General features: G+C 45.6%; 1 protein-coding gene across 1 annotated transcript; it reads left to right on the top strand.

Moving 5' to 3' along the window:
- Positions 1-16470: 16470 nt before the first annotated feature.
- Positions 16471-27935, top strand: LOC119053583 (long-wave-sensitive opsin 1). The gene is made up of 6 exons (XM_037151228.2): positions 16471-16606; positions 19889-20185; positions 22725-22893; positions 23518-23683; positions 25167-25406; positions 27825-27935. Exons 1-6 carry the CDS (start codon positions 16495-16497, stop codon positions 27933-27935), a joined length of 1095 nt encoding a protein of 364 aa, XP_037007123.2. The 5' UTR covers positions 16471-16494.
- Positions 27936-27939: the final 4 nt, after the last annotated feature.

Raw genomic sequence — 27939 nt, 5'->3', positions numbered from 1 at the left:
TAGGCTGAGAATTTTCCAAATGTTTAAGTTCTGTTTCTCTTTTGATTAACCATTTCATTTTAAGTGATTTCTCCCTTCTCACATTTTACTGCGAGCATGTAAGAGAAACCAAGCTATACAACCACACAATCACCACTTTATTTAGATATTTTCTTAACCCAATACCTAATTTCATTGCTCACAAATTTTACCTTCCACAGAACACTGCGGCATGAATACAATTCAGCCAAGTTTATTAGCACTTTGTAGTTGCCTCTTGTGTACCCCACACTGGGGTCCTGGCCCACAACCTAGGCATGTGCCCTGACTGGAAATTGAAGTGGCAAGCCTTTGGTTCACAGGTCGGCACTCGATCCACTGAGTCACACCACCCAGGGCCATTGCCACTTTATAACAAAAATGGTCTTTCCTCCAATTTCCAATAACATTCCTCATTTCGGTCTGAGACCACATCAGAAGGGCCATTACCATCCATATTTCTGCTAACATTCTGCACACGACCCCTTCGGTATTCTCTGAGAAGACTGAGGCTGTCTCTACAGCTCTCCTCTTTATCTTCTGAATCCTCACCATAATTGTCTCTAAAGGTCCATTCATAGATAGCAATGTAGACTTTTTCTAGAACATGCCTCTGAACTCTTCCGGCCTCTACTCATTATCCAGTTTCAAAGCCACTTCCATATTTTTATAGTATTTGTTGTGGCAGAACCCCTACTATTTGTACCAATTTAATGTCTTAGTCTGTTTGGGCATCTGTAACAAAATACCACAGACTGAGTGGCTTATAAACAACAGAAATTTATTTGTCACAGTTCTGGAAGCTGAAAGTGTAAGATCGGGGTGCCAGCATGGTTGGATGAGGGCCATCTTCTGGGTTGTAGCCTCACATGGCAGAAGGGATCTCTTTAGAGAGAGGTGAAGGTAGGGAAAAGAAAAAGAAAGGGAGAGAAATATCTATTGGTTGCCTTGCATAAGCTCCCAACCAGGGACCTGGCCTGCAACTCACATATGTGCCCTAAGTGGAAATCAAGCCAATGACCTTTAGGTTCACAGGCTGGCACTCAATCTACTCAGCCACACCAGCCAGGACACTCTTAGGCTTCTTTTATAAGGACATAACTGTTATGGGTGGGCACAGGTAACCAGGTTTTTGGTGATTGCGAACAATGAATTGAACTGAACACACAGAGAGATTATAGGAGAAAGAAAAAGAGCAGATAGATTAAGCAGTAGTGCACTCCACAGAACATGAGAATGGATCAACTCTGAGCAGAGACTGACCCTCAGTGGCTGGAAGGATTCTGTTCTTACAGGGCGGTTACTTCCTGGCTAGTTTTGGTGGGCTTTTATTGTGCACATACAAGTAGTTATATTACTTTTAAGCTACTGCATATGTGGTCTTCCATGATTTTTCTTGATTGCTCACTGCGGGGCAAGGAGTCCCACAATGCTAATTTATTAAATGCTATTATAATGAAGCAGGAGTCATGTAGTATCTTCTGCACAGGTGCAATTACGATTCACCATGATTCAGCGCTTTTCCAGAAAGCAAGGAGGGTCTCTGTCTTGTATCAATGTCCCTTGTCCTAGTCCTAGGGCACCTCTGGAGTTTTCTCATTCCTAAGGAAGTGGTCTTAGAACAGGGTCTCTAATCTGTATTGATGTCCTTTGTCTTAGTCCTAGGGTGACTCCTGACTATCTCCAGCCTGATAACCTCATTGAGGAGTTCTGCCCTCATAATTTAACCACTTCCCAATGGCCTCACTTCCTGATACCAGCTCATTGGGCATCAGGATTTCAACATATGAATTTTGGGGGGATGCGAACATTGAGATCATAGCAAAATTATAATGCATTTATACCTAACTTCAGGTACAGTTTATAAGAAGTCAACCGAGAACTTGATCAAAGGCAGTTGGCTGGTCTCTGAGTATTGTGGTGGCAACAGTGTGCTGCGCCTCTTCCCAGGGGCTGCTGGGCTTCAGAGCAAAGCAGTTACTTGCATTGGTCAATCTCAACTGGGTGCTCTTGCCTCCCACACTATGACTGCAGACATTGCATTTATAATCACAACTTCAATAGAAATATCACTTGTAAAGCTAAACCTCAGATTCAGACACCCAGCCTCACAGAACAAGGCTGGGCCTCACAGGAAATGGCCAGTGACCTCCTCTAACATAGAGGGTCACAGCCTTGCAGAAAGGCAAGCAGGTCACTCCTCCAGAGAGGGAGGGGTGCCCTGCAATTGGACCCAAAGGGGACAAGCTTTCTGCCCCTGAATCAAAGGCAGGAAAAACATTTCTAGAACAATGGAGACAAAGTGTATCTCTCGTTGCCCTGTGTAAAAAAGATGGGACAGATAAAAGCAACACACACAATAAAAACACCTGGCCCTGAGCTACAGGAAATACTAGTGTTAAAATAAATTTGCCCTTGGCTTCTGTTTGGAATTTCTTCCCTAATAGTAGTGGATAGTTAAAGGGAATTATATTGTATATGCACATCTTGTTGATAATTTTAATTGCATATATTGTGTAAGCTTTTGTATGATTTCCACTGTCTGTAAGAAAATTAAAAAAAAAAACAAACACAATGAACTGGACCACAAATGCAATTCACATTCTTAATACAAAAAATGACAATGAAGACAATGTGAATGTACTAATGCCACTCAGACACCTGAAAATAGTTGCAATGGTGAATTTCATGTTATGTGTATTTATCACAATTTAAAAAGCAACTTTTTAAAAGAAAAAGTAAATAATGAAGAGATTTCTGGGTTCAGGTAGGAATAGTAAGGTAGCTAAACCCCCCAATTCTCCCACTTCTAAAATCACAAAAACACAGGAAACATGCACCCCACCCCCACCCCAATCTACATGTTTTGTGAAACCAGGAAGCAGAAAACTGGTAACCAGAAGAATGTGAAGGACCAGAAGTCTCTAGGGTGTGGCAGGGCTGTGGGGTGGTACGAAGGGTCCCAACAATTCCCAAGGCGCACTGATCAGGATCCACTCCGCAGGTGGATCTTGTGTAGGGACAACTATGGGCCGGTCTGCAAAGAATCAGGACAGAGACCTGTGCTGGAGTAAGGGTAAAAGAAGCAAAGAAAGCGAAAGCAGTCCGAGTGGCCACGCAGTGCCATCTAGCTGGGGAGAGGCACAGCGCCAGAAGAGGACGCCCGAGAGCTAGTGTGCAGGCCTAGTGGTGGCCCCTTCCTGCAGGCAAAAGGTCCCTGTGCTAAGATCCAGCAGTACAGAAAACCGAAGTGCTTCAGACACAAACAGTGAAACATTTTGCACGCTGGTACAGAGTCAGGGGCTTGCATTGACTCCATTCTTGTCAGAAATTCTTTTTGCTGCTCCTTTTGTCACAAGTTTGGCTAGTGGGATCCCCCCTTAAGCTGGCTCCCTTGTCTTTTTGCCATTCCCCACAGTTTCTGGCACAATAGGGATGTGCGAGGCTCACTTTGTACTTAAAAATCTATACAATGAGTTCAGATCGACATTTTCAATTAACAGGCAATATTACACTTCTCTCCTTTTTCTTACCCTTCCTTGAAGATTAGGATTTGTGAAACGAATTTCATTTTGTCTTTGTCCCAGGATATAAAGAAGCCAGTTTTGACATGATGATACTAATGTGAAAAGAGAAGCCTGTGGCCCCGGCTGGATTGTTCAATCGTTTGAAGCATCATTGGGATACGCCAAGGTTTCCATTCAATCCCAATCAGGGTGCATGCAGGAGATCAACCAATGAATCCATAAATGAGTGGAACAACAAATATTCTCTCTCCCTCCCCCTATCTCTCTCAAACCAATAAATTAAAAGAGAGAGAGAGGAACTTGTGGTGGGAAGGCAGACACAGAGTGAGGTGGCAGCCTCGGTGCCGGCCCTCCCCTGCTTGAGCACCTTGTCCGCATGACTCAAACACTACATAGTTTAATCACAGTGTAAATTCTGCCCAGTTTAAGGCTTGGCCCTGAGCTAGATTGTAACTATGGAACAGACTGGAAATAAAACACGTTTTTTCGAGTAAAAAGAAGAAAAAATGATTTGGAAATTAAAAAAAAAAACAGAAAAAGACAAAGCAACAAAAGCCCAACAGGTTTTTCTGGAGTGAAATTTCATAATAGTATAAACAAACAAAACTGTATTTCTTCTCTGGTGATCAGGTGGCTGCCACAGAAAGCAGAATTGGGGGTGGAGGTGTGATGAGTTTTAACCCATTCAAATTTCAGGTATTTGTGCCCAAACTTTCTGCCATTTATTGATTCCATTTGTTCTTTTGGGACTAAAGACCTGTGGGGATATGCTGCAAAGGCCTGAGAACTTCCTATTGAAGATGATACAAAAAAGACATACCCAGTTTGAAAATCACCTAAAGCCTCATGTCCATCAGAAACGGACAGAGACCTTCCTGGTGGGCAGGTTTAAAAGTAGGGCTTTTAACAGATACAAAACTCCTGAGATGTTCCGTTTCTTTTGAGCCATTTTGTGAAGTTGTGTTTTTCTAGGAATTTTTCCATTTTGTCCACATTTTCACATTGATTGGGATACAGCTGTTCAGCAAATTCTCTTTGAAAGTCTATGAGTCAAGGGGATGGCCCCTTCTTGCTCCTCATGTCAACCCTTTATGCCTAGATTCCTGATGCTTGCGATCTTCTCCCACCAAGCCAAACACCCACTGCCTATGGCCCCAATCTCTTGGCTGAGGACAACTTGATCCTTCTGGTTGCTCAGGCCCCCAATCTTGGAGGGGACCTTCACTTCTCCTTTTCTCTAACTGCTTCCACTTAAGTCACCAGGAAATCCTGTTGACTCTACCTACAAAAGCTATCCAGCATCTGACACCCTCACCAGCCTTCTGGACCCTACCTGGTGGCAGGTGTCATCGTTTCTCACCTGGATGACTGCAGTACCTTTCACCTGGTCTCTTGCTTTCACTCTGACCCCTACCATTCTCAGAACAACATCCAGAGGTAGTTTGTTAGCTCCCCATTTCAGTCACAGTGAAAGCTCACATGCTGAAAATGGCCTCCAGGACACTCATGTCCTGGCCCCGATCCCTTCTCTGACCTTCCCTCTTCCCAGTCTCCACTTGCTCACTCTGCTCCAGCCACCCTGGTGTCCTTGCTGTTTCTTAAACAGATCAAGCGTATTCCTGCTCCAGGGACTTTACAGTCACTTGCTATTCCCTTCGTGGGATGCCTTCCTCGGATATCTGCATTGCTCCCTCTCTCCTTTCTTTGAGGCTTTTCTCACAAGTCCCTTTCTTAGGGAGGCCCACTTTGATGTCATATAAAAATGGGCACCCATTCCCTCCCTACCCCGGGTACCTCCAGAGCCTTTTTTCCTTCTCCCATTCTCCATCCTACTTATCACAACTTATTTATTACGTCTGGGGTCCTCCACGCACACTTGAATGGCAGCTGCCAGGGGACAGGGATCTCCACCTGTTTGTTCACAGGCGGCCTAGAATAATGCCTGGCCATAGTAGGTACTTAATGAGTTATCTGTAAAATAAATTGTTGACTGAATTTTCTGTACCAAATACTGTGCCATGACTTTTCAAAAGGATTAACTCATGCAAACCTTACAGCAAATATTTATTTGCTGCAAGTTATCTCCATCTTCCTGATGAGGACACACATTCTAGAGGTGGTAACTGACTTGTTTTAGGTCACAAGGTGAAGACATGGCAGCACTTCAGGAAGCCTTCAGTAGATGAAGTTAGAGTATGGGACCAAACTGAGAATATGGAAACTACACTGAGAAGGGAGCATGGGTCAGCTGGAGGGGTGAGGAAAATCTGGTGGTTGTCAGGCTCTCAGGTGAGTAATTTGAGATGTAATGGAACAGTCCCCAAATGAGGAAACAGCCCAACACTTGTTTTTGGACTTTATATACACGGTGAATATTTATGGGTCTCTGAGGAACTTAGGATGGGAGAACTTTTCCAACAAGATAGAAAGGCAAGAAATGAAGTCATATGTGACCACATTAAAATTAAAATTAAAATTAAATGTATGTAAATCTGTTCCAAATACAAAATCAAAGGCAATGAATGATCTTTTAAAACATTATACTGGGGCCCTGGCTTATGTGGCTCAGTGGGTTGAGCACAGACCTGCAAACCAAATGGTCACCAGTTTGATTCCCAGTCAGGGCACATGCCTGGGTTGCCTGCCCGGTCCCAGGTAGGCAGAGCATGAGAAACAACGACACATTGACATTTCTCTTCCTCTCTTTCTCCCTCCCTTCCCCTCTGTCTAAAAATAAATAAAATAGATCTTTTAAAAAACAAAAAAACATTATATGGGGGCTGTATCCAAGATGGGGGTGTAGATAGAAACATTTCACTTCCTCACATAACCAAAGAAGAACAACAACAAGTTTAAAAACAAAAAACAACCAGAACTGCCAGAAAATGGAACTGTATGGAAGTCCAACAACCAAAGAGTTAAAGAAGAATATTCATCCAGACTGGTGCCCCAAGACAAACAAATATGGCCCAAATGAAAGAACAGATCAAAACTCCAGAAAAAGAACTAAGCAATGAGGAGCTAGGCAAGCTATCAGATGCAGAGTTCAAAACACTGGTAATCAGGATGCTCACAAAAATGATTCAGTGTGGTTGCAAAAATGAAGGAAGAAATGAAGGCTACACAAAGTGAAATAAAGAAAAATATATAAGGAACCAGCAGTGAAGGGAAGGAAACTGGAACTCAAATCAACAATTTGGAACAAAAGGAAGAGATAAACATCCAATCAGAACAGAATGAAGAAACGAAAATTCAAAACAATGAGGAGAGCCCTGGCTGGTGTAGTTCAGTGGATTGAGCGTGGGCTGCAAAACAAAGGGTTGCCAGTACGATTCCCAGTCAGGGCACATGCCTGGGTTGCAGGCCGGATCCCTGGTAGGAGATGGACGAAAGGCGAGCACACATTGATATTTCTCTCCCTCTCTTTCTCCTTCCCTCCCCCTTTCTCTAAAAGTAAATAAATAAAATCTAAAAAAAATGAAGAGAGGCTGAGGAACCTCTGGGACAACTTTAAACATTTCAACATCCAAATCATAACGGTACCAGAAGGAGAAGAGGAAGAGCAAGAAATTGAAAACTTATTTGAAAACAGAAGGAAGGAAAACTTCCCCAATCTGGTGAAGGAACTAGACATGTAAGTCCAGGAAGCTCAGAGAGTCCCAAACAAGTTGGACCGAAGAAGAAACACACCAAGGCACATCATAAGGACATTACTGAAGATTAAAGATAAGGAGAGAATCTTAAAAGCAGCAATAGAAAAGGAGAGTTACCTACGAAGGAGTGCCCATAAGACTATCAGCTGATTCCTCAAAAGAAACCTTACATGCAAGAAGGGGCTGAAAAGAAGTATTCAAAGTCATGAAAGGCAAGGACCTACAACCAGCATTACTCTGTCCAGCAAAGCTCTCATTTAGAATGGAAGGGCAGATAAAGTGCTTCCTACACAAGGTCAAATTAAAGGAGTTCATCATCACCAAGCCCTTATTATATGAAATGTTAAAGGGACTTATCTAAGAAAAAGAAGATCAAAACTATGAACAGTAAAATGACAACAAACTCACAAACTCACAACTATCAACAACTGAAACTAAAAAACAAAAACAAAAATTAAGCGAACACCTAGAACAGGAACAGAATCACAGAAATGGAGATCACATGAGGGTTGTCACTGGGGAGGAGGAGGGGGAGAATGAGGGGAAGAAGGTACAAGGAATTGGTAGGCACAAAATAAACAGGGAGAGGTTAAGAAGAGTATAGGAAATGGAGAAGCCAAAGAACTTGTATGTACAACCCATGGACATGAACTAAGGGGGGGGGGTGGGGATGCTGGAGGGTTGGGGCTGCAGGGTGGAGGGGGATAAAGAGAACAAAAAATTGGGACAACTATAATAGCATAATCAATAAAATACACTTAAAAACATTATGCTAAGTGGAAGAAGCCAGACACAAAAGGACAAATAGTGTATGATTCTCCTTATATGAGGTCCCTGGAGTAGGTATAGAGACAGAAAGTAGAAAGGTTGGTGCCAGGGGCTGGGGGAGGGGAGAAGAAGGAGTTAGTGTTTAATGGGTAGAGTTTCAGTTTGGAAAGATGAAAAGTGCTCAAGATGGATGGTGGTGATGGTTGTGTAACAATGTGAATGTGCTTAATGCTGTTGAACTGTCATGATACACCAATATTGAACTATGAGAAAGGGAAACTAAGAAAATAATCTGCTCTGGCTGGATAGCTCAGTTGGTTAGAGCATCATCTCAATATGCCAAGTTTGCAAGTTTGATCCCCGGCTAGGGTGCATACAAGAATCAATCAATGAATGTATAAATATGTGGAACAACAAATCAATGTTTCTCTCTCTCTCTCCCTTCTCTCAATAAATAAATAAATAAACAAATAAACAAACAAATAAATCCAATTTAAAATTGCATTAAAAACACCCAGGAAACAGCCTTGGCTGGTGTGGCTCAGTGGATTGAGTGCCAGTCTGTGAACCTAAAGTTTGCCTGTTCAGTTCCCAGTAAGGGCACATGACTGGGTTGTGGGCAGGGTCCCCAGCTGGGGGTGTTTGTGAGAGGCAACCAATTGTTTCTTTCATACATTAATATTCCTCTCCCTCTTTCTTCCTCCCTTCCCCTCTCTCTGAAAATAAGTAAAATATTTAACAAAAAATACCTAGGAATAAGTTTAACCAAGGAGGTAAAAGGCCTGTACTCAGAAAATTATAAGACACTGAAGAAAGAGATTGAAGAACATACAAATAAATTGAAGGATATATCATGCTCATGGATAGGAAGAACTAACATTACTATCATGTCCATACTACCCAAAGCAGTTTATAGATTCAATAAAATTTCTATCAAAATACCAATGGTATATTTCACAGAACTAGAACAAATAATCCAAAAATTTATAATGGAACCACAAAAGACTCCAAATAAGCACAGCAATTTTGAGAAATAAGAACAAAGTTGGACGAACACACTATCTGATATCAAACTATACTGCAAGGCTATAGTAAACAAAACAGCATGTTACTGGCCTAAAAACAGATAAATCAATGGAACAGAAGAGATTGCCCAGAAAGGAATCCTATGCCTATGTAGTCAATTAATATTTGACAAAATATGCAAGAACATACAATGATAAAGACAATCTATTCAATTAATGAGGGTGGGTAAATTGTACAGATTCATATAATAAATGACACTGGACCACCTTCTTACACCATACACAAAAATAAACTCAAAATGGATTAAAGACTTAAATGTAAGACTCAAAAACCATAAAACTCCTAGAAGAAAACATAGGCAGTAAATCTCTGACATTTTTCTTAGCAATATTTTCTCCGATATAGCTCCTTGGACAAAGGAAACAAAAGAAAAAAATAAACAAATGAGACTACATCAAACTAAAAAGCGTTTGCACACCAAAGGAAATCATCAACAAAATGAAAGGCATCCTACTAAATGAGAGAAAATATTCACCAGTGATACATCTGATAAAGGGTTAATATTCAAAATTTGTAAAGAATTCATACAACACCAAAAACCCCCAGTTTAAAATGGCAAAGGAGCTGAATAAACACTTCTCCAACAAGAACACACAGAAGGCCAATAGACATATGAAAAGATGCTCAACATCACTAATCATCAGAGAAATGAAAATTAAAACCACAATAAGATATCATTTCACACCTCCGAGAAGAGTTATCATCAATAAATCAGCAAACAGCCATGACTGGTGTGGCTCAGTGAGTTGGGCATCAACCCACAAACTGAAAGGTCAGCAGTTTGATTCCTGATCAGGGCTCATATCTGGATTGCAGGCCAGGTTCCCAGGTGGGGGCTTGCAAAAGGCAACAGATGGATGTTTCTCTTCCTCTCTCCCTTCCCCCCCTCTCTAGAAATAAATACATTAAGTCTTTAAAAGAATAAATAAACTGCCCTGGCTGGTGTAGTTCAGTGGATTGAGCGTAGGCCTGTGAACCAAAAGATTGCAGTTCGATTCCCAGTCAGGGCACGTGCCTGGGTTGCAGGCCAGTTCCCAGCAAGGGACACATGAGAGGTAACCATACCTTGATATTTCTCTCCTCCTCTCCTTCTCTTCACCTCTAAAGATAAATAAATAAAATCTTTTTTAAATAAATAAAATATTTTATTAAAAAATAAATAAACTAACAAACAAGTACTGGTGAGGATGTGGAGAAAAGGGAACCCTCATGCATTATTGGTGGGAATGCAGACTGGTGCACCCACCATGGAAAACACTATGGAGGGGCCTCAAAAATTAAAAATGGAACTGACTTCTGACCCAGCAACTCCATTTCTGGGTATTTATCTGAAGAAACCCAATACACTAATTCAAAAGAACATATGCATCCCTATGTTCATTACAATACTATTCCCAATAGCCAAGATATGGAAACAACTTAAGTAACCATCAATCGATGAATGGATAAAAAAGTGGTGGTACATATATGCAACAGAATATTACTCAGCCATAAAAAAGAATGAAATCTTCCCTTCTGTGACAGCATGGGTGGACCTAGAGGGTATTGTGCCAAGTGAAATAAGTCAGACAGAGAAAGACAAATACCACATGATTTCATTTCCATCTTGAATTTAAAGAACAATATAAACAAATAAGCAAAATAAAAACAGACTCCTAGATACAGAGAAAAGACTGATGGTTGCCAGAGGGGAGGGGGCTTGGGAAGTGGGTAAAAAAAGATGAAGGAATTAAGAATTACAAATTGGCAGTTACAAAACAGTCTGAGGGATGTATGTACAGTACCAGGTGGGTACCATATCAGGGAAACATTTTACAAAGTATGTAATTGTCTAATCACTATGCTGTATAACTGAAACTAATATAAAATAATATTGAATGTACTTCCAGCCAAGATGGAGGCATAGATAGACACACTGTGCCTCCTCACACAACTAAAATTAAGGACAATAAAAATTTAGAAACAAAAAAACAACCAGATCTGACAAAAAATTGAACTGTACGAAAGTCCGACAACCATTCATCCAGACCGGTAAGAGGGGCGGAGTCTGCAACCCATGAAGAGGAAAAAGTGGTGGTTGGTGGTCCTGGGTGCATAGGCGGTGGCTGGCAGACCCTGGGCATGGGGTGGCAACGGGCAGACCCAGTGAGGCGTGCAAGGCTGGCTGACACACATTCACCTGCAGATAAACCAGGTGAAAATGGGGAGCGAGACAGACCACACAACCCAGGATCACAGCTCCGGGAAATAAAGCCTCAAAACACCAATTGAAAACACCTGTGGGGGTTCAGCTGCCAGGAGAGACTCCCAGCATCACAGGAGAGTTCGTTGAAGAGACCCAAAGGGTCCTAGAACATACACAGGCCCACCCACCCGGGGAACCAGCACCAGAAGGGCCAAATTTGCTTGTGGGAAGCAGCGGAAGGGACTGAAATACGAGAGCAGAGCAAGTGCCATTGTTCCCTCTCTGACCCTGCCCCCACATACAGCATCACAACACAGCCACTGGGTTGCCCCACCCTGGTGAACACCTAAGGCTCTGCCCCTCATATGTAACAGGTGCAAACAGAACCCCAAAATTGGCTCAAATGGAAGAACAGATAAAAATTTCAGAGCCAATACAGCTAAGCGACCAAGAGATAGCCTACCTATCAGATGTACAGTTCAAAACACTGGTGATCAGGTTGCTCACAGAATTGGTTGAATTTGGTCACAAATTAGATGAAAAAATGAAGGCTATACTAAGTGAAATGAAGGAAAATACACAGGGAACCAATAGTGGTGGGAAGAAAACTGGGACTCAAATCAATGGAGTGGACCAAAAGGAAGAAAAAAACAACCAAACAGAAAAGAATGAAGAAACAAGAATTCAAAAAAATGAGGAGAGGTTTAGGAACCTCCAGGACATCTTTAAACGTTCCAACATCCAAATTATAGGAGTACCAGAAGGGGAAGAGGAAGAGCAACAAGTGGGAAACTTATTTGAACAAATAATAAAGGAGAACTTCCCCAATCTGGCAAAGGAAATCCAGGGAGCTCAGAGAGTCCCAAAGAAGTTGGGCCTAAGGAAGCACACACCAAGGCACATCATAAGGACATTACTGAAGATTAAAGATAAGGAGAGAATCTTAAAAGCAGCAAGAGGAAAGGAGAGAGTTACCTACAAAGGAGCTCCCATCAAACTGTCAGCTGATTTCTCAAAAGAGACTTTACAGGCAAGAAGGAGCTAGAAAGAAGCATTTCAAGTCATGAAAGGCAAGAACCTACATTCAAGATTGCTCTATCCAGTAAAGGTTTCATTTAGAATGGAAGGGCAGATAAAGCGCTTCTCATATAAGGTCAAGTTCAAGGAGTTCATCATCACCAAGCCCTTATTATATGAAATGTTAAAGGGACTTATCTAAGAAAAAGAAGATCAAAAACATGAACAATAAAAAGACAGCAAACTCACAATTATTAACAACCACACCTAAAACAAAAACAAAAATTAAAACAAACCAAGCAAACAACTGGAACAGGAACAGAACCACAGAAATGGAGATCACTTAGAGGGTTAGCAACAGGGGAGTGGGAGGAGGAGAGAGGGGGAAAAGGTACAGAGAATAAGTAGCATAGACAGTAGGTAGAAAATAGACAGCGGGGAGGTCAAGAATAGTATGGGAAATGTAGAAGCTAAACAACTTATGACACATGGACATGAACTAAAGGGGGGGGAATGGTGGGGGAGGGAGTGTGCAGGGTGGAGGGGAATGAAGGGAGAGAAATGGGACAACTGTAATAGCATAATTAATAAAATATATTTTAAAAAATTGCATGTAAACTTTAATTAAAAATAAAATTAAAAATGGTTCAGATGGTAAATTTGATGTTATATAAGTTGTATTACAATAAAAACAATCAAAGGCAAATGGCCAAGTGGTTCCTTGCCTTGTAGTTGTAGCAGCCACTGACTGCTGATCAAAGCCACAGGTGAATTTGGCGGCAGTCAACACCCAAGGCTCCTAATCATAGTTCCTCTCAGTCACTTAGGAGTAGTTGGATTAGGCAAGTCAGCCATCTTATCTTCCAGCCTGGCTAGATGGCCCCAACTGGTGATGAGAGAGGGAGATGGGGGCACAGTGAAAGCCCCCTCCTACTTCTCCTGCAGCTCTTCACCCACATTTCCCCCCTCTTTGTTCTTCATCCCCTTTACAAATGCCCCTCCTCTTTCTTCTACCCTTTGCCATAGTGCCGGATCTGAGTGACTTTTCACTGGGCCTTAGGGAGCACACGTGTGCACCCAGGTGCTGGGTGATTTCCAGGGCAGTAATCTGCTTTCTGCTAAAACAGGACTTGATCTTCTATTAACCTTAATCATCAATTAGCACCCTATTCTGCAGAGACGGCGACGATCCAGGACTCACTGCCGTCCCCACCTCCTCCCACCTCTGCCATCTTCCCTCCCCTTCTACAGGGTCTTGGGGCAGACCCAACACTGAACTCAGTGATTAATGTAATGCTGGACAAGAGCAGGCCTGGCAAGTGGTAGGCCACCTCCAGGGCTCAAGCTGGAGGTTTCCCCCAGATGTCCTGATCCTCCTCTGCCTGATGTCCACTGAGATGGCACTTCACATTGTTCCCCAAAGGCTTCCAAATGACATGGGAGCCCCATGCAGGGGTAGGAAAGACTGGTTATACCCTTTTATACAGAAGGGGAATCTGGCCCAAAATGGAGGGGTCTCCCCATCCAAGGTCATCCAGCCAATCCGTGGTGGTACTGGGAAGAGGTATCCTGTGTCCAGTGCTCAAAAGGGACCAGGTGGGACAGGCAATCTCAGAGGGGGCCCACCTCCAGCTCTTATATTCTTGGATGCTTTGATTCTTTGACCCTGGTGGAGACAGGCAGGTAGAGCTCCCTAGGACCCAGGAATAGGGAAAAGTGTGGATTGGGAAGTCACAATGACCAGGGGTTGAATTCTAGGGATCTGCTATTGTTATGTTGAGCTACATTGTGAGCCACCTGAACATCCTAACTTCGTGATATGAGCTCCTGCTTTCACTTCTTTTGGTTATATACCCAGAAGTGGAGTTGCTGGATCATATAAGAATTCTATTTTTAATTTTTTTGAAGAATTGCCAAACTGTTTCCCACAATGGCTGCACCATCACAATCTAATTTTAGAATATTTCCATTACCTCCAAAGGAATCCCTGTCCCCATTAACAGTCATTCTTCATTGCAACCCTCCAGCCCCTGGCAACTATGAATCTCCTTTCTGTTTTTATGGATTTGTCACTTCAGGCATTTCATATGAATGAAATCATACACTCCATGGCCTTTTGCATCTGGCTTCTTTCACTCAGCATCATGTTTTTGAGGTTCATTCATGCTATACCGTGAGCCAGAACTCCATTTGTTAAATTTATTTTAGAGAGAGAGAGGAAGGGGGGAGAGAGAAAGAGAGAAAGAGAGAGAGTGACAGATAGACAGACATTGATTTGTTATTCCACCAATGTATGCATCCATTGGTTGATTTTTGTATGTGCCCTAACTGGGGCTTGAAACAGCAGCCTTGGTGTATCAGAATGATGCCCTAACCAACTGAGCTACCTGACCAGGACCCAGACCTCCATTTCCTGTTATGGCTGAACTCCATTACATGGGTAGCCCACATTTTGTTTATCATTCACCTGTTGATTCACTTTTGGTCTGTTTCTACCTTTTCACATTTTGTGAATGGTGCTGCTATGGGCATTCTTATCCAATATTTTTGTGTGGTCATGTTTTCGGTTCTCTTAGGTAGATACCTAGGAGTAGAAGTATTGGGTGTACTTTCTCTTGCAGTTAGGAAAACACAGCTTCCCAGGTGTCTTTCGGCAGCAAGCCCAGCTTTCTAGGCTGCCAATAGGCCCTGGCAAGATTGTGGCCAGGACTCTTACCTTCAGTTCCACGCAGAACCCCTAGGCACTTAGCACATGGCAGGCAGTGACCACTGCTCAGATCCATTCTTGCTATGCGTGACCCAGCTGGGGCCCCATGAAGCTCCAGCCCTCAGCTTGGCAGCCAAGGCTTCCCCTCCACCTGCAGGAGTAGCCGCATCACCAGAAGCTTCAGTGTGGAGTGCTGAAAAGTCATGGCACCGAGAACAGGGAAGTGAGGCCATGAGCCCATGTCTTGGCTTTACCAAGCTTAAGGCCAACCCAAAGGAGACAGCTGAAGGCAGCTGGATTTCAGGGCTGAGTAGAGAGGAGCTGGCAGAAGCCACTGAAAAGATGTGTTCCCTAAAGGGAGCCTGTGGAGTGGAGCCAGGGGTCTTCAGTTAGAAACAGTTAAGGCTGCATAATGGGGCAATTAGCAGGTAATTGGTGCCCCTGACAAATGCAGGGTCAGCAGCAACAAGACTTCAGGCGCTGAAGAGGGACAACAGAGGTGGCTCATCTGGAATACAGTGTTGAGAGGTTTCCTTTTTTAAAATTTTTATTTATTGATTTTGAGAGACAGACAGACAGACAGAGACAGAGAGAAACTTTGTTCCACTTATTTTGGGATTCACTGGTTGCTTCTTGTATATGCCCTGACCAGAGGTCAAACCTTCAACCTTGGCATATCGGGGATGATACTCTAACCAACTGAGCTACCCAACCAGAGTCTCAAGAGCTTTACTTTTGAAGGTAAGTCTAGAAGGAAGCTGTGGTCAGAGGTAGTCCAAGGAAAGGTCATGAACTCAGGGGAAGGAGACTTGAGCATGTGGGGCCTGAGTGTCTGTGGGCACCTTCAAGTGCTGCGGGAGAGTTGCCTAGATGAGCACCCTGGTGACTGAAAGAGCTGCAATTCATGGGGAGGAAGGGGAAGCAGAAAGCAAGATGCACAGTGGAGTCTCACCGCCCCCCAGGTCTACTCCTCCCCTCCTGCAGGAGGAGCCCCTACCAGTGCAACTTGTTTCTGTGTGGATCCAGTAAGATGGCCTGATGCTCAAGGAGGCTCCATTTCCAGGCCTCAGCCTTGCAAAGCCTCCTAGCACACCCTACCTCCCAGTACTGTGGAGCAAATCAGATGGGAAAGGCAGATTTGAGCTTTGGGCTGCTCCCCAAATCTGAAAATTCTAACCCTCAGACCTGCCGGACTTGAGTCAGTGCTGGACAGTAGAAGGGAACTAAGGACACATAAGCAGCAGCAAGAGTCCACGGCACTCCTGCAGCTACCTTGGGAAGCCAGGGGCTATGAGTTTGGTTCCGAGCAAATCCCTCTGAGCTGCCCTCATGGGCTCTCCTAAGGAGTCAGGAGGCAAGAGGTGGGGGAGAGGAGGTCTAAGTCCAGGGCCCAATTAAGAGATCAGATGGTGAAGGGTTTGGGAGCTTTTAAGGTAAGGAGGCCCAGGCTGATCCTGCAAGCTTGTATAAAGCACTGTGACCCCCCTACAGTGCCAGTGCGGGCAGGTATCAGGGACAAAGCTTTCTGGAGCCATGGCCCAGCTGTGGGGCCCCCAAAGGCTTGCAGACAGGCAGCTGCAGGCCAGCTCTGAGGACAGCACCCAGGCGAGCATCTTCACCTATACCAACAGCAACGCCACTAGAGGTGAGAGAGCAGGTGCCATAGAGGCTCAGTTACAATGGCTGAAGCAGCCCCCCTGGAACACTAGATCCAAGTGGCCACATGGGGGGCCGCCAGCCACCCACCCTACCCAAGAGGGTCTTCTGCACATTGTCAGCAGCCGAAAGGGTCTTCTTCCTTAGCTTTTATGATGACATGAACGGGGGATTCCTTTCTGAATAGAAAAGGACATCAGAATATCAAATATGCAGTTTCGAACCATGTAGGCTTCCCGGACCCTTTGGAAACCCCTGTCCCATGAAAGTTGATTACTCTTTCCTTGTACCCCAAGCTGCTAGTGAGCACTCATTACATTCAAGTCTGGCGAAGGACCCAGGTCTGACTCATCTTTGCATGTTCTAAAGCCGAAAAGATACAAAAACTCCAGGAGCAGGAGGCTTGGGGTAGGGGGTGAGTGACTTCTAGAACTTTAGGGTCAGAAGAGACTGTATTGGTCATCTTTTCCAACTTCCTGCCCCAAGATCTGGACCCTTTCGTAGCACATTCTTGGGGGAAGAAGCTTGCTCCACTCCCAAGACCCCTCTTCTGCTTAGAGCTGGCTCACGTCGAGAGAGGGCTTAGGTCCCAAAGAAACTGAAAACTCTGTCGAGACAGCTGAGTTCTTTCCTGGGAGTGGCTCAGTCAAAAAGCTTTGCATGTAAGCCCCTCAAAGAGCTGAGGACACTAGTGATCCCCAGCCCTAGACCCCTCCCCAGGTCCCTCCTCCAAACTAAAGACCATTGGTTCCTTCAAAAATGTCTCACATGCCTTGGTTTCTTAACGGCCAGGGCAGTGATCAGCAACAGGGTTCCCAGGCCAAACTGGTTGAGAACCCTGAAGTTGGCATTGAGCTGATTGATCAAGCCCCAGAATATCCTTGATGGAGAAGAAATAATGCTGCCCCTGGGGGCCCCTGGGGCTTCATCAATGTCCAAGATTCATTTTTGTAAATTCTTTTTTTTCAAAAATTAAAGTATCTACTGAAGTAGAGAGAAAAGTATAGCGAACCCCTGGATATTGATCATTTGTCTTATTTCATCTATAACCCTCTCCACTAACCCCTCCTCATGATTTCTGGAGGTACATCCAAGACACCACACCATTTCCTCTATAAATCTTCAGTATGCACCTCTAAGAGGAAAGGACTCCTTAGAAAACATCGCCACAATGCCATTATCACACCCAGAAGGTAACGCTGCCTTGATATCATCAAATCCCAGTCAGCATTTAAACATTTTTTTCAGTTTGCTTGAAACAGGGCTCAAGTAAGGCCTTCATGTTGCTATTGATCAATATGTCTTGTCATCCTTTTTGGATTTGGAGGTTCCCCCTGGACCTCTTTGCAATTTACTTGTCAAAGCAAATGAGTCTCTGGACTCACCTACTTCAGATTTTACCTATGCCTTCCCACATGAAGCTTCCCACACCCTCCCACCTTGTTCTTCAGGCTGTTTTTGTAAACTGGCAGCTGATTTGAAGGTCTGCTGAGAGGCAGGCTGGATTTGTTGTGTGTTCTGTCAAGACTTCTCCACCAGGAAGGTGTCCTTTTTTCCTGGGTGTTGGCAGCTGCTGAAACCCAATGCCTGGACCCATTAAACCACCTGGGAATGCAAAAATAGCATTCTGTCTTCATTTATTAGCTGGACTCCTTGGACAAAGAGAAATATGCTCTCATCTGTTATTGCATTCTCCCAGGGTACGGGGTGTATATGGGAAAGGCAGGAGAAATGCTTGATTCTTCTCTTGTATCTTTCCCATTTCAAAATAATGACTTAGTTTCCCAGTGGAGCCAATTGGCTTTGACCTCTGCATCTCCTTTGTCTCCCACCAAGAATTGTGTTCTCAAGAGCTTTGGGTAGAATCAGAATTAGAATATCATTTAATTAATCATTAGCTTTATACCAAACACATGCACAATGGTCTCAGAGTATGATACCAACACAACTGCCGACAACATAATTACCAAAAATGTAACATTTGGACATTTTATCTTTAGGATATATTTCATATTTAGGATAACATTTTATCTTTAGATGCATGCCACTAGGTTCACGTAGTCAAACTACTATGCTTTCAAGTCCCTTAGAATATTCGTTCTGTATGTGATTATGCCACTGAGTGACTATGCATTTAGGTCCATTTGTTTCTTTTTTTTATTTTCAGGAATTGCTTTTTTAAATAGACTGTTGTTTCATAATTAGGTAATAAATTAGTTGCAGCTTTCCAAATTAAAATCTAGAAAACAAGGTATATTGAAAGAAACCTTGCCTCTCCACCTGGCCCCACACCTGATTCCCACCCTTCTTGTATTTTTTAGAATACTTTTGTTAGGGCGTTGAGTGGGATACCCTTCTCATGCTCATTTCTTCATGAAATGAGTCCCACCCAGAGGTTTCAGGAAGGAGGAGCAGGCTGGGGCACCTGCACTGCTAGAGGCCCCTCTTCTCTGGCCTCCCAAATTCAGAGCGCCCCTGTCCCCCTATCACCATGCATGGCCTCTGTCGCTGCCCTGTCCCTCTTGTCCTTGCTCTGCCCAATCTGGATTCCATGGGTTGTTTGGGAAGGACACTCAGGCTGCCTCATTTTGAAACTGCTCCTGCCCCTTGCATTTGCCTACAAGCTGGAGGGTTCCAAACACTTCAGTTCCGGTTGCTATTCTCATACTAAACCTTTGTACTTTCGGGGTAATTCCAATATATACTAGAATATCATAAAGTTGTATCATGGTAGTCCCAAGGGGCTGATTTCACTCTCAGCCGGTGAATCTAGAAAGGCTTCTGAAAACCAAGGGCATCCGAAAATGGTCTTTATGGTATAGAAAGGAAGGGGACCCAGGTGCAGGGGAGAGTGTGAGCAAAGATTCAACAGAAAGACATGAAGTGAGCAAGGAAAACAGTGCAGGGGGTGTAGGGGATTCAGGGGAGCAGGAGCCTGTCAATGGCACTACAGGGGGCTGGCCCAACACACTAGGTGGTGAACCAGAGGAGGCAGAGAGATACCCAGCAGAGATGATGAGGAGTTTCACTTTGTTAAGTTCAAAGATGCCTATACAGCTGTCCACCAAGCCATGTCCTCTGGCCTCAGAGACAGGATAAAAGGCAGGTTGTTTGCAGATGAGCAGAGTTGGAGGAAAAGAACCAGCTGCAAATGCTGCAAGCAGGAGAGTGGGAAGGTTGAGGGGAGGCTCTGGCAGGGTGGGGGAGGAGGGGTGGATATGGCTGTACAGGTGGGTGACACTGATATCTACTCTGTACCTCCTGCCTCCAGGCCCCTTTGAAGGCCCCAATTACCATATTGCTCCCAGATGGGTGTATCACCTCACCAGTGCCTGGATGATCTTCGTGGTCATTGCATCTGTCTTCACTAATGGGCTTGTACTGGTGGCCACCATGAGGTTCAAAAAACTGCGCCACCCTCTCAACTGGATCCTCGTGAATTTGGCAGTTGCTGACCTGGCAGAGACCATCATTGCCAGCACTATCAGCGTTGTGAACCAGATCTATGGCTACTTTGTGCTGGGCCACCCTCTGTGCATCGTGGAGGGCTACACTGTCTCCCTGTGTGGTAAGCCAGCTGAGGGCCCAGCCTCAGGGGAGACCCACCCTGCTGTACGTAAAGGAAACATTCATACAGCAACCCCCCAGGTGTGCCTGCAATGCACATTTGAAGGGAGACAGACCTGCAGGGGAAACCAGGACCAAGATAATCGCTGAGGTTGGGGGTGAGACTGTGAGGTCCAACACACCTGAGTGCCTGCTCTGAGATAGGTTCTGCCTGGGAACAGCCAGTTTGGGGCCATACAGCTGGCATGTGAGAGAACGGATATAGAGCCACAGGACCCCAGAACAATGTGGGAGGGGAGCACTCTGGGCACCCCGAACAGAACTCCCACCCAAATCAGGATGTGTTCCCTTTCAGCTCACCTGTGTTGGCTTTTTCCAGGGAAAGAAACAATGACCAGATTCCTTTTCCCATCACCATCACTAACATCTCTGTGGGCCGCAGCTCCATTCAATGTTCAGGTGAACATTGGCTGAGAAGTACCCATGTGCTGAGCTTTATGCTAGGCACCAGGCATATTAGGATGCTGCACACAGGGTCCCAGCCCAAAGTGTTCCCAAGTCCTGGAAAGAGGAGGCCCTACCTCAGATAATAACTACACAGTGCCAACAGTCCTCTCAGAGGACCATATCCTGGAGGAGTTGAGTCTCGAGTCAGCAGAATAAGAAGGGGGCTGGGGCAAGGTGGCTGAAGAAAGCAGGGCTCAGTCGGTGGTTAGGTGGGCAGACTGGTGAGCGATTGTTGAGCAGACGACAAAGAGGCAAGCAAGCCTGGGATGGCACACTCTGGAGTGGACAGTTTATTTTGGGAGGATGGGGCTGGAAGGGGTCACCCAGGAAGGGGCTGGAAGATGGAAGGGAGTCTGAGTGAGAAAGCCAAAGCCACATCAACAGGAGAGTCAAGGAAGCTAGAGCGGAAGTTGGATCTGCTGCATGTTGGGCACCTAGTGAGGTAAGGTGGTTGCCATGAGGCCAGGCTTCTTTCTCAGGGGCCTACAAGGAAGAGGAGGATAGGCAAGCCTGCTGAGGCCAAGGTCCCCTCCAGCAGCCCTTGTATCATGCCCCCGTGAGAGAACAGAGGGCTACAGGCTTACAGCCTTGGTGTCCACTCAAGACTACAGGAGCCCAAAGGCCACGGCCCTCATCACACGTGGCCTACCTCCGGGCCTGTAGCTGTCAAACCAGCAGGAGCTTGCACCTACTTTGCCATTTTTAAACTTTCCCAGGGCCACGTGGGCAACAGACTGGGGTCCTTAGCTTCCACATCTAACTTGGGCTTGTCTTATTGTCGCCTAACCTGATCTCCAATTTGGATTCCGAGGAGGTGAATAATAGAAAGAGACACTAAGATAGGAGGGGCCTGGGAAATGGGGAGCCCGGCTCCAGATTTGAATTACTAGTGGTGTGAGCTCCACTGAATTACTTTACTGCTCTATTCTTCCTCCATTTTTCCATCTGTAAAATGGGAACAGGAAGGCGGCTCGTTAAATGAACATGTCAAACCTTCCCACAACATTATGAGGCAGGTGGTAACATGATGTCAACACTTCTGAACCAGTTTTAGTGCCACAGACGCTCCCTGGCCCTCAGGGGAGACATATGGACCCCTTCTCAGAAGAATATTTGCAAATGCACACAAGGTCCATAGGATTACAATGATACTGAAATATAATGATCAAAATATTAAATGGTAATTAGCAACATAGTTCTTCATTTCAAGTATTAGAATTAAAATTATAATGCTAAATTTAATTCTATTATAATTGAATAAGTAGTATTAAAGGTATTTGTAGAAGAATTAGTGACATTATTCTTCATTAAAGCATCAAATAACTGGATCTGGCCTGACAGCCATTGAAACTTCAAAATGGTAATGAACATAGTGATACTGGAAATGTCTGCCACCTCTGTAAAGTGACTAAGTCACAGGCACTGCTGATGCTGCCATACTCGAAATGGAAGAAAATGCCAGTGTCCATTAGAGAGTTGGTGAAAACAAAGATCTCATTTTTCCCACCCCAGTTCAGAGACCCCTGAATGCTGTGCACTCCTCTGGGGTCTAAGCAGGACAGGAGACACTGTCTGCACCTGCCAAATGGAGCAAGGTGATAGCATATCAGGGAGGGGATTCCAAGGACCTAAAGGAACGTGTGCATACTGGCAGGAGGGGCACAGCTGTTGGCTGGGATCATAGCATATCGAGTGGGTCATGTTGGTATGTGTGTGGACATTGGGGGTCACCTCAATGTCATCAGAGGAAAGGCCGGTAGCCAAGTAAAAGAAAGGGGGAAAGTAAGGTGGACCGAGAGGCCAAATCAGAGGGAGCAAGGAGAGACCCAGTGGGGAAAAATGGGAAGGCTCGTATTAAGAAAAGAAATTGACCAAGAGACCTAGTGCCCCCTGCACCTGAAAACACTCTTTGGACAGTGAGGTTTTGCAGGTAGTTGAAGAGTGCCTCTTCGTCTGGAAAACTGTTGGCTGGTCTATATGGAAGAAGTGATGTAGGAGGCTCAAAGCCATCATCTGTCTGCTCTCCCCTGCAGGGATCACAGGTCTCTGGTCCCTGGCCATCATTTCCTGGGAGAGGTGGTTGGTGGTCTGCAAGCCTTTTGGCAATATGAGATTTGATGCCAAGCTGGCCATCGCAGGCATCACCTTCTCCTGGGTCTGGTCTGCTGTGTGGACAGCCCCGCCCATCTTTGGTTGGAGCAGGTAAGGATGCCAGGGTGCCAGAAAGGCGGCTTGTTAGGACAGAAAGGGGGGGGGTCAGACTTGTGATTCCCTCTGTGACCTCGGGACAAATAGCTTTCTATCTCTGGGTCTCCATGGCCCCACAAATAAAGTGAGGATGGACCTGACTCTCCATGATACCCCTTCGAGCACGCAGCAGCTATGAAAGCATGAAACTAGCTGGCTGCAACATGGAAATAGGCCCCATGGTCTCCCAGCCTCTGGAAAGGTCTGTTTCTCCCAAGTGTGAACTGCTCACAGGAACACATGAAGAAATGCCTACAACTTCAGGGCTGATCTAGTTGACCCCACAAAAATTATTCAGATAGTCACAGGTGTTCTTAGAAGGCAAGAGAGTACCTCACCCCCCTCTTTGTAAAAAGGGGATGTAATCAAGGCGATGACAATGTTCTGAAACCAGATAGTGACAATGGATGTGCTAAATGTCACTGAACTGTCCACTTCAAAAATGGTCAATTCATGTAATTTGAATTTCACCTCAATAAAAAAAATCCAACAACCCTACCCAAGTCAGTGTCCTCCTGGGCTGGGGGCTCCCAGGTTGCCTTGCATGCATCAAGACAAGCTGCTGGTCCTTCCATCCAGGTACTGGCCCCATGGCCTGAAGACTTCATGCGGCCCAGACGTGTTCAGCGGTAGCTCGTACCCTGGGGTGCAGTCATACATGATCGTCCTCATGACCACATGCTGCATCATCCCGCTCAGTGTCATCATGCTCTGCTACCTCCAAGTGTGGCTGGCCATCCGAGCTGTAAGCCCCCATGCCCTCCTGGTCTCACCCCTGGCTGGTAGGAACATGAAGGCCAGTGATATCCAGGCAGGAACAGAGGGTCACCCAGTCTGCTCTCCTGCCCCCAAACCAGATGTGAATCTGGCAATTTCTTTGGGACTACTGTTACAGCCCTGGTTCCCTTGTCCTTGTCCTTATAGAATGGGAAGGGCTAGCCCCCGATCCCTAGCCGAGGGGCCCAATAAGGGAGCACAGCTGCATTTCTCCTGTCCCAGGACAGTTCCAGGGGCAGCTAGATGCACGATTGAAACCTGTAATTCAGGAGTGTTTTTAAAAGGCTGCCACCAGAGGGCCCTTGTCCCCTTCACTGGGCTGTCGGCACAGGCTAAGGAGTAGATTCACAGGTGCCATCTGCCCCCCCCCCCAAGCCCACTCTTCACCCTCCTTCTCCCTGGGAACTAATCCTGTCTACAGCCCCGCTTCCCTGCGCCAGCTGGGCTACCCCTGGGGAGCCCTTGCAGGAAATCAGAGCAAGACAGGAGAGTGAAATTGGGTCCTGGGGTGCTGAGAGATCTGTGTTCCCCTTGTGGTCTACTGAACACCATAAATAAGTTGTTCCTTTATCAATTATCTAAGCTACAATTAGCTTGATCTGGACATGCCATCTGTTCTTGTTGGGATCCTGCTTGGCACAGGTGGTAGAAGGCCCTTTGGGGTGACACCTTTTCTATGTGAAGCTGCTTGTGCCCACAATCAGATTAGCATGTGCTCAGCTCTCTCTACAGTGGAGGCCACAGGCTCAAGATAAGCTCCCCTCATCTCATTACCTTCAGTCTGTGGTATTCCCCGTGTTCCTTCCTCACCCTGTCGGTGGTCCAGGATCAGAACCAATTTAGATGGCTCCCACAGGTTCTAGCCATGGTTTGGGCCACATTAGGTCTGAGATATGGAGCCCAGGCTCTAGAATGTGTTGCCTGCCCACACAGTTTCCCTTCATGCCCACTCAGTTACCTGCCATCAGTCCCTTCCCATAGCAGGCAGCGGCCAGTCCCTGTGCTTTCTCCTGCCCAGCCCCAGACCTGAGCACAGAAAGGAGCAGGCTGATAAGGGACCAGGTGAGGCTAGGAACAGCTCCCTTAGCTCCTGGCTGCCCAAACTCCTAACAGGAATCAAGATGAGCCAAGAGCTTTGAAGGCCCAAGCTCAGGGCCATCTCAGGCAGGTTTAGCTGTGTGCTAGCTCAAAGCATGCGCAGCTCTGGCACGAAACCACCCCAGGCCAGATGTGTACTCATCCAGATGGGAACTAGCTGCTGGCTAGCCAAGTTGCTACAGCAGGTAGGCTCATCTCCTTCTCCCCGCAAGTCCCCATCCTTGAGCTGCACATCACTCACTGCCTCCCAGATGTGCTGCCCAAGCAATAGGAACACAGAGTCCCTTCAGATTCAGAGCCCCGAGGGACTCTCCCACTCACTGTCCCTTGGTATGACTCTCTGTCTCCCCCAGGTGGCGAAGCAGCAAAAAGAATCCGAGTCCACCCAGAAGGCAGAGAAGGAGGTGACACGCATGGTGGTGGTGATGATCCTGGCATACTGCTTCTGCTGGGGTCCTTACACCTTCTTTGCATGTTTTGCTGCTGCCCACCCAGGCTACGCCTTCCACCCTCTGGTGGCCGCCCTGCCAGCATACTTTGCCAAAAGTGCCACTATCTACAACCCCATTATCTATGTTTTTATGAATCGGCAGGTAAGTCACACTGTCGGCAGAGGAAACTAGAAATAGAACCTGGAGGAGCCCCATTACAGCTTCCACCTGGTATCTTGTCTGGCCTCTGGGACAATGACCTGAGAAGGCTCAACATGTGACCCAACCCTAGGCAGCCCTCTCCCTCTGGATCCTTTCATGGTCTCTACCTGAGGGTGGGCCTTTCCTGCATTCGCCTGTGTACTGGCGAGCTCCTCCCTTCTGTTGGCCTCTGGACTAGCCTAGAGCTCAAACAACGGAGGACCGCCTGAACATGGCCACGGTACCCTGGGTGGGCACTTATTGGCATTACTGGCACAACTTTTTTCTCAGTCTTCATCTTTCCATCTTCAAACCCTAACTCTGACCAGGACCTAAAAGAGGCTTTTCCTGGCTTCCCCCACCACTGCCTTTCGTGGCTTTATAGATCAGTTCAGGGGGGACATTCTGTGGTCCTGCCCAAAGTCTCGCCAGATGGCAGCCAGCATGGGCTGGCATATTGGGCCTCCACAGCAAACTGCCCATGAGTCTTACACTTCTTGGTAAGTTACAGGTGACTATTGCGGCTCATCATATTCCAACTGCAATTTGCCTTCTTATTCTTCTTTGACATCCACTTCACATCCACTTTGTTAAGGTGTATCTGTGATGCGATTTGATGAGTGAGAAATGCTGTCCCCTCAGGGACATTCTATTTCATCAGACCCAACCTAATCCTTCCAGCTGGCTCTTCTCTGCTCCTCCATTTCACAGTTGCCCCATGGCTTTGCCTCTTCCTGCCTGGCTCTGACTGTCTGTTAGAGTTCCTTACGCGTGCATTCTTTCGGTGATGGTTAAATATTCAGTAGGACCAGTACCACAGTTGATTCCCCAGGATTCCATTCCTGCCCCCTCAATACTCAGAGTATAGTTCTATCCCTGACCCCTGTTTCCTGTCTTTCACATGGGTCTCTTTTTAGCTCTGCCTTTTGTTTGTGGAATCCTAGACTAACTTGCCAAGTCCTGTCTTTGCTTGAGTCTTTCTTTTCTCCTCCCCTCCCCCCCCCAGATGCCTGTGCTTCTGAACCTCTCCAGGCTTTCGAACATTTCTTTCACCCTTTTCATACTGTTACCCCTTCCTGTTCCATTCTGAGAGAACTTTCTGGAGTGGAACTCCATGAGGACCTCCCTGCTGCTGCCCCTAGGACACAGTCTGGCACAGAATAGTCACTCAGTAAGTAGGTAGACGTTAAGTGAATGTGTGGAATGAATTTCTCAGCCTCATCTGTCAGCTCTTCAGCTGAGTTGATTCTGTTGTTCAGCCCGTTTCTTCTATTATTGATTTCAGCAATTATGTTTTTTATTTTTGAGAGTTTTGGTTTTGGAGGGAGCTGGAGGTAGTCAAGAATAGGCCTGGGGTACATAGGAAATGCATCTGGTCTGCATTCTCAAAGCATTGCGGTTAGCTCAGTGATGATTTCAGGTATAATCTGAGAAATTCATGTGGCCCAGATCTCTTTAGGGGTCAAAGAGCAAAGAACAGGTTCCCTCCGGGTGCCAGAAGACTCTCTTGGCTAAAGAGATGCGATGGCAGCTAGACTGTTGTCTACCTAGTCCTCGCCTGTCCTCAAAATTGATGGAATAGAAACGAGATGATGATCATGTTCCTTTTTACTAAACTGTCTCTTCCCAGACATTCTGGAGACAGGTCACTCTATGCATGGGCCCCTTAGCTGGCATCATCTTTGGTCACTGTATGAGTTCTCTGGGGTGCAATAAGACATGACCACAGACTGGGTGACTTTGATATATTGTCTCCCAGTTCTAGAGGCCAAAAGTCTGAGATCATGGTGTCAGCAGGGTTGGTTCCTTCTAAGGGCTCTGGGGGAGAATCTGTTCCATACCCCCCTCCTAGCTTCTAGTAGGTACTTGCTGTTCTTTGGTTTGCAGATGAGTCACCCAGATCTCCGTCTTCACTTTCACATGGCCTTCTTTCCTCTGTGCCTGTGTGTCTGTGTCCAAATTCCCTTCTACTTATAAGAACACCAGTCATTGGATCAGGGCCCACTTACTCCGGCATGACCTCATGGTAACGTATATCTAAATCACCTCTGCAAAGGCTATTGCCAAATAAGGTTCCACTCACAGACTCCAAGTGTTAGGACTTGAACATCTCTTTTGGGACATGATATGTCCCACAATAGTTACCATCAGCTGCTAAACTAGATGACCAAATAGTCAGAAATAGACCATCCTTATGTGCAAAGAACAACATGAACCTTCCTCCATTCACTTTGTAGAGTTCTAAATAGTAGAAGAGAAGGTGTTAAGTGATTCAGATGACATTTAATGAATACCTTCCTCTGAATGCCCTAAACTTTACCTTTAGCATAGCACATTGACGCTTCCTGCTCTGCTGACTAACACTTTCTGTCCTGCTAGTTTCGAAACTGCATCTTGCAGCTCTTTGGGAAAAAAGTGGATGATAGCTCTGATCTCTCCAGCACCTCCAAAACAGAAGTCTCATCTGTGTCTTCGGTGTCACCTGCATGAGACT

Source organism: Artibeus jamaicensis, unplaced genomic scaffold (genome assembly GCF_021234435.1).
Source record: "Artibeus jamaicensis isolate MK-2021 breed Jamaican fruit bat unplaced genomic scaffold, CSHL_Jam_final contig_1417, whole genome shotgun sequence".
NCBI lineage: Eukaryota > Metazoa > Chordata > Mammalia > Chiroptera > Phyllostomidae > Artibeus > Artibeus jamaicensis.
The sequence above is the reverse complement of the archived record's forward strand: the minus strand, read 5'-3'. Positions and strand labels throughout refer to the sequence as shown.

Excerpts from the sequence above, each read along its gene's own strand:
- LOC119053583 (XM_037151228.2), top strand. The coding sequence starts at position 16,495 with ATGGCCCAGCTGTGGGGCCCCCAAAGGCTTGCAGACAGGCAGCTGCAG. Across the intron at positions 20,186-22,724 it reads CTACACTGTCTCCCTGTGTG|GGATCACAGGTCTCTGGTCC; the intron begins GTAAGCCAGCTG and ends TCTCCCCTGCAG. Across the intron at positions 22,894-23,517 it reads CCCATCTTTGGTTGGAGCAG|GTACTGGCCCCATGGCCTGA; the intron begins GTAAGGATGCCA and ends CCTTCCATCCAG.